Genomic DNA, 7,200 nt, shown 5'->3' on the forward strand with positions numbered 1-7,200 from the left:
CTACTGCCTATTAGAGAGGCGAAGCCACTATGCTATCGAGTCGTGTAAGTAAGTCCGTCAGTAACAACACAGGAAGCCCAAACTGATGAATGGATAAACTTCGGAACCAATCATTAAACTTCGGAGCCAATCAGGGATAAGCGACTCACGTTCTTCAATATCGATAAACTACGGAACCAATCATAGCTTGAATAACGAAATCTCGGTATTTCCGAATTGTAACCGATGTAGGGATGACGCATTTTTAAAAGCAGGATTGTCATCTTGGACTGTCTTCGTTCTTCGCTGCTCGAGACTTCAAGTAATTAAAGTGCTTTCGTAAAATCTATCAATATCATTTATCACAGCTTTCATGTGGTATACCATACAATAAGATGAAAGGTTTTGTAAGTGTTATTCCAATTTTAGGCCGATGTTTTTGCCGAAAACAAAGCTGCCTGACTTCAAACAGGGCTTCAAACAATTAACTTTCTCAACTAATGAAAAGCCCTATATTGGGAAAACAAATGGCGTTTAATGCCATATATCACCCTCTTCGGAGGATAATTGAGCCTCTTCGGAGGATGATTGAGCCTCTTCGGAGGATAATTAACCCTCTTTTGAGGATAATTGTGCGCTATCGTGAGATTAGTCAGCCCGTTGAAGAAGTCCTTCGGGTAAATGAAAACTCAGCTGTTTTACAGAGATCACATGTTTGTTGTGACACTGAGTCTTTCTTTATCCAAGAAGCTACTATGGAAGCTGTGGTAAATGACTATGGAAGTTGTCTTAAAACTATTCTCGGTCAGTGTGACTTACATCTCGATAATGTCAGTAGTCCAACGTACAACAACGTTAACATTTATAGATTTCCTGTTAGAAATATTAAAATCAGGGTGTTTTCATCTAAGTGCCCCTTTAAACAATCCGTTTCTAAATTGGCAGTAGACACATGCGGTTTACGACCGCCTATTTTTTTTGGTTTGCTGGAAGGTATTACCGAGTAAACAAGCGCTAAAATTCTGAGAAATCCGAGAAAAGCTGTCGGCTTAGCGGCGACTTCAAACGTATGCAAATTTTCAGTTGAATCAAACAGGTCCAGCTGACGCATACAGAAATCATCAGGGAAATCCTGTTGACATTTGGTCAGCTACGATTTCAAGCTCACGCCCCCTCATGTGAAAGAACCTGTTGAATTATTCGTGTAAGAGTAGCTAGGGGATTGTCTCCCGGTTCAACAGCATATCCCAATTTCGAGGCATAACACTAACGTGTTAATAGATCACTCATGTCATGAATAACTATGAATAACTCTCGTCATGAACTATATAGATATTCCTCTAGAACATATCCGAAAATTTGCTTGGGTTATTGTATTTAGGGTTCACACGGAGGCCGTGAACATTGGGTATTTTCGACAAATACCGTGACTGAAGTGTTTGTTCTTTCTGATCGCTATTTTCTCATTGGTTTCTATTTTCATCCGGAATTTAAACCCGAAAATGCATTAGTTTCTTTTAAAAAAATACCTTTTATTAATGTGACTTTGCAAAATGTCCGGTCGCACATTTTCATTTAGTTATAAAAGAGTGGTACGTGCCTTCGAAGTGGATCTTATTAAAATAGCCAAATAGGACTTGCTCGTTCGCGATATGATACGAAAAACTCGTGAATAAAAACGATATCAAGGTCTTAACATGTGATTATTTCTAAATATCAACTCAGAACGAGATGATGATCAACATTTTACGATAAAAGCAGGTATAAAGATCTTCTCAATTAAGAAAGGTTTATTCTGAGGTGTAAGAAATATCAGCCAATCGAAAATCTAGGAATAGGCCAAGTTGCTCATTGGTTGGTTGTGATGAATAAGTCTCGATCAACTAATAAGTGAACTAGGATAAAGTTACCTAATGGAGAACAGAAACATCAGCTAACTGAGAACTTATCAGCAATGCCAATCAAAACCATGCTACCTATTCCTATGCAGGGACAAAAAATTCAGACCGTTGTTTTTTTCACTCATGCTTTATTGGATTGTCCAATAAATTTCTGGTCGTTACTTCGAATAACAATCAATCAAAACAAATTTTGTCATCGTACGTTCATTGTTTACAGCCCTATTCTTAAAATAGCGGCCCGTATGTGACAAATTTGCAGTCCTTTTATTGGGCTTCTGTAAAGGTTGTCGACCAAGTTGTCCATTCTTTCCTAAATTGATTGACAATGGTCCTTAAATGGTTTTTTTTTCTTCTTTTAATCGTCTGTGTTGACTCTAGACAGCTTGGGCAATACCATCTGACAGGCGCGCTCTGTAAAACTGCAATTTAAATTTTACCGATTCTCTTAACATATCAAAACGCGCTCCAGTTGCGCAAATACTCAGATCTAAAAGGCCATAGGTTATGCAAAGGATGTGTAAGTCATCAAACTGAATATAGCTCTGATATAACTCTGATATAGCAATAGAAGAGCGCCATATTTGAGCCCGCAATAAATTACCGCATTAATGCCGTGACGTCACAACGTGAAGCTTGCATTCCAAACTTGTTGAGTTTGTATATTTCGAGTGCTAGTCGATCTTTTAATAGTCTAAGTTAGAGTAAGTTTCTTAATCCAGATGGTCCATTGTTGTGTGCCAGAATGCACCAACCATTGTTCCAAAACTGAGTCTGTTAGCTACCACAAAATTCCTAACAAAATAGCTCTTCAGAAGGCATGGATAGCGCGGATAAAGAGAGAGAACCTGCCGCCTTTGAAGAACTGCTACGTTTGCAGCGATCACTTCGAGGATTCATGCTTTGAAGTGGATCTGATGGAGCAGTTAACCGGGATAAAAAGGAAGAGGAGATTAAAGAGCGATGCTGTTCCGTCAGTATTCAATTTTTGCAAGCCAGCTAAAAGAAGAACTACATCAGAGAACCGGCTCAAACGCAAACAAAACGAAGAGGTGAGATAACATGTCATTTATACATAACATAGTTTACATTGTTTTTCGAAATAATCACTCATGAAAAAGACTTATTAATGCATACCGAAGCGAGTCATCAATCATTAGCTATTTATGCTTTCATAGATGAAATGTTGCTTAAAATCATAAGTATAGCTAGTAATATTTGATCGATACTTGAAATTTTCAAAATGGTTATTTGCACGTGTTTAGTTTACATTTGATATTTATTCGTAAACCATAACAATGTTGCCGTAATATTCCAAATTTGCTTGGATAAATGACCACGGAAGAATAATTTATAGCATTGTTGGTTAATATGTTTATTTTGTATTATTTAAGGTAAAGTAGGCCTCGAAGAATGGTTTATAGTATTGTTGAAAACATTGTTTATTTTTGTATTTTCAAAGAATGTGGAGCAGCTATGTGCCACAATAAATCCCTCGTGTGAAGATCCACCAAGTATGGAAACACCAGAGTTCTCTCCTGAACCACTTTGTAAGGAGATTGGTGTTCAGTGTTGCCTTGGTTGTAGATATGTTGTAACATCCACTGCATCAACTCACAGACAGAGCCTGGATACTATAAAGATGCCGACACAACAACAGTTTACAATCCCTCCCCTTCACCAAACATCAGTAGAGATGAAATACTCAGTGTGAGCTTCCACGACCACAGCTACAGTACTAGCTATCACCCCTCACCAGTAAAGTCAATGCCAACAGTGTCTCCACAAAAGTCAGAAAAGTCTTCGTTTTCAGAGGAAGAGGGACTCCCACTAAGTGACGATGATGATGGTTTCATTGTTTCATCGCAAGAGACAGTTTCAACAACGGACAGTGAATTAGAGCCAGAAAACAAAGACTGCAATAAAACTCTTGAAAACCATATCAAAGAACCTAAATATTTGGTATTTAACTCTTGTTTGCAGCAGTTATTCAAGTTTTGTAGAAGCTGTGGAGCACCTGTCGCTGATGTCAACTTTGTATGTCAAGGCAGCCTACTTATTGTGACAACTACATGTATGAAACATGCTTTGACATGGTACTCACAGCCAATGTTAAATCGCTTAGCTATTGGGAACTTGTTGATTTCCTCATCAATATTATTTACTGGTAATACTTTTACCAGACTTCAAAACTTTGCATCCTGTCTTGGCCTAAAATTTCTGAGTGAGAGGGTCTTTTACAGACATCAGGAACGTTACCTATTTCCTGTTGTTAATGATGCTTGGAAGAGAGAGGAGGCTGCTGTAATTGAAGAGCTGTCAAATAAGGACATAGTAAATCTCAATGGTGATGGCCGAAGTGACAGTCCTGGCCATAGTGCTAAATATGGCACATATACTATGATGGAGACAAGCACAGGGAAAATTGCCACCTTCAGCATTGTTCAAGTCTCTGAAGTAACCAGCTCCAATGCTATGGAGAAAGAGGAGTTTCTAAGGTGTTTGAACACTTTAGAAGACATGGTCAGTATAAAATGTATCACAACTGACAGACACACATCCATCACCAGCACTATGGCAAAAGATTTTAGCCACATCAAACACCAGTATGATGTGTGGCATCTTTCCAAGTCAATTGTAAAAAAGCTGAACAAGAAAGCAAAATTGAAGAAAAACCAAGAGCTGGCACCCTGGATACAATCCATTTCAAACCATCTTTGGTGGTGTGCTGCTACATGTAATGGGGATGTACAACTTTTGAGAGAGAAGTGGAAATCTGTTGTTCACCATTGCGTGAACAAGCATTCCTGGAAGGATGCAGAGGTATTCAAAAAGTGTGCCCATCCTCCCCTAACCCGCAATTGTTCAAAAAGGCCCAAGGAGTGGAGAAGCTCGTTATCGCAAGTGCTTCCCTAAGATGCACAAGCGCTGGGTTGTTAAGCCAGTCTTACAAAGAAAAAGCTATGCTTTCCTCCCTGAGCTACAACTGAAAGTACTTGAAATTTGTGAGGGTGGCATGGAGGCTGCAGGGGTTGACCCAATTGAAGAGGTTGAATTACCAAGAAACATTGCTAGTGTTCCTGCCCCAGACAAACAGGAATTGATTGAACGACACCGGTCAAGATTTTCTAGGTAATTAATTTAAATGGAATGTAGTAGAGACTACAAACACTAAAATGTGTAGTGTTAAGTGATGCTAATTCTAACCATTTCCTATTTTTAATTAACACTATTTAGTAGAAAATAATGCAAAGCATCATTGGCACTCTTTTAGTGATTGTACTCTAGTGAATAGCTGTTTTGAAAGAACTGTCAAGTAAGCCTGTCGTCCCAATCCCCCTCATCTTTGAACAGCTGTGTTCATTACTGGTAATAATTACAATGCTTCTACAAATGGGAAGGTACATGACAGACCCAAGTAAAACTGCTATAAACAAAATATGTAATTAATGTGAAGGGGACCTGATTAAAGTGGTAGATAAGTTTGCAGTTTTTAGATGTTCAGATGAAAATTTTATTAAAATATCATTACCACTTAGGAAACGAATTGACTTTTAAATGAAATCTTAAAAGAGGTCTTTTCTTTAACTATCTACGCTCCATTATATATGGGGTCTCTCCCAGTATGAATGTAGTATAGAAAAAATTCCAGCTGAATAGTGACTTTCGCTTTCACTCATGGGAATCAAGATGTTCATTCATTTGCTCAGTGAATTAATCAGTGCATGATTACTGAGCTGCAAAGGGCCTATTTGCCTGGAAAAAAAAAAAAATGAACCATAAATGGCTGACAAGCCTGGATGCCAAGATTTCCTAGTGCCAATTTGTCTGACAATGAGACTAGTCAGTACCGAGATTCTAAGATGGGGTGGGATTCTATCACCAAGAGAATATTTTTTTCATTTAGCACAATTTTTGAATCCCTTATAGCATGCTACTTCAAGGCAAATTCTTTATAAACAATACTGACTAGCCTTGTTTTCAGACAAATTGGTGCCCAGGAAATATTGGTTATCCATGTCTAGTATAACTGCAAAATTTGCTTGGTTAGCTCATGATTTTGTCCACTAGTGCTTTGTACACTAGGTTCTCTATTCAGCTGGATATTTTGTCTAGGTGTAGTTGTTTTTAAATAATAAAATATGCAAAACCTACAAAACATTTATATAAACAACTTTCTATATGTACTTCATCTAAAAATAAATTCATGACTACTCTTATACATTTTGCTCTCAGCCTTTCCATGTTTTCCTTTTCAATTTATCAATTCAGAAATCCTGATAGAAAAAAATCCACTCTGTGTATATGAAATGAAGTAAGGAATAAATAAAATGTATATAATAACTCCATGTAACTTTAGGCCAAGCTAATCATCTGCATAGTGAAGACCTTCAAATTCAAAGTCCTCCTCTAGTCCAGGGGGAGGGAAGTGTGCTCTGATGCACATGACAGAACAAGAGGGCAGAACAACCTGAACTTCCTTTCCAAGAACTCCCCAGCACCATCTTGCTAGTTGCCTATATGCAATGTGTCTGTACTGCTTGTGCTCTGGGCCTTCATACGCATTACTGTACTGCTGTTTGTACTGAGCCCATGCGGCTTCGAAGAACATACTTATTGGCACAAACAGGTAAGAATCCAGGATGTTGAGTAATGCATGGTGGTGGTTCATCAGCATCTCCATCTTCAACAACAGACTGGCATGTTGCAACCACTTTTTCGATTTCTTGGCAACAAATGCATTCAGATATTGAATCCATAATTTGGCAGCTACCACAGGTACACCTATTTAACAGAAATAAAACAATTCTTAGTATCTTTGAACATTATCAACGATTGTCCCAAGTGAGAATATACATACACAACTTGTGACACAACTATATCCCTGTATCTATATCCTGCAGTATATAACTTATTGACTATCAAGCGATGTTTTTAAACATGTTTTTAATTAAAATTGTGAAAGTTGGTATTGCTTTTGGTCGCAAACTGGATTTATGCATACCAATATCTAAAGAACAGATTGCAAGAACACGAGTGGCAAGATACGATTTTATATAAAATGGATATGTAGTTCAGTTTTGTGATAAGACAGAAGTACGACTTACCAATCTGAATTTGTAAGTCGATTGTTCTCTTGTTCATCGTCTTCAATAATGTCACTGTCAGATCCTTCTCTGAACTCTTCATCTGAGGAGATTTCTATTTCTGGTTCAAACTGATATGGCCGTAAACCAAATTCGTCGTCCATTCCGAAAAATTCTTGAGCGAAATCGTCTCCCGAGCTGTCCGAGCCTTCGGAAGAAGAATTAGATTCTGACAT

The 7,200-nt window shown here is 38.0% G+C and overlaps 2 protein-coding genes across 2 annotated transcripts; one reads left to right on the forward strand and one right to left on the reverse strand.

Annotated features, from left to right (window-relative positions):
- The first annotated feature begins 2,487 nt into the window (after window positions 1–2,487).
- Window positions 2,488–5,420, forward strand: LOC148912554 (uncharacterized). Its single transcript, XM_089027617.1, has 2 exons — window positions 2,488–2,929; window positions 3,340–5,420. Exon 2 carries the CDS (start codon window positions 3,645–3,647, stop codon window positions 4,791–4,793), a length of 1,149 nt encoding a protein of 382 aa, XP_088883743.1. The 5' UTR covers window positions 2,488–2,929; window positions 3,340–3,644; the 3' UTR covers window positions 4,794–5,420.
- Window positions 5,368–7,200, reverse strand: LOC148912555 (uncharacterized). The gene is made up of 2 exons (XM_089027618.1): window positions 6,986–7,200; window positions 5,368–6,662 (listed from the first exon to the last, which is right to left on the reverse strand). The coding sequence occupies exons 1-2, from the start codon at window positions 7,198–7,200 to the stop codon at window positions 6,443–6,445; spliced, it is 435 nt and encodes a 144-aa protein (XP_088883744.1). The 3' UTR covers window positions 5,368–6,442.

This window comes from Actinia tenebrosa, unplaced genomic scaffold (genome assembly GCF_029948245.1).
Source record: "Actinia tenebrosa isolate PJP-AT-01 unplaced genomic scaffold, QUT_ActTen_1.0 PGA_scaffold11__36_contigs__length_13525064, whole genome shotgun sequence".
Classification (NCBI taxonomy): Eukaryota; Metazoa; Cnidaria; class Anthozoa; order Actiniaria; family Actiniidae; genus Actinia; species Actinia tenebrosa.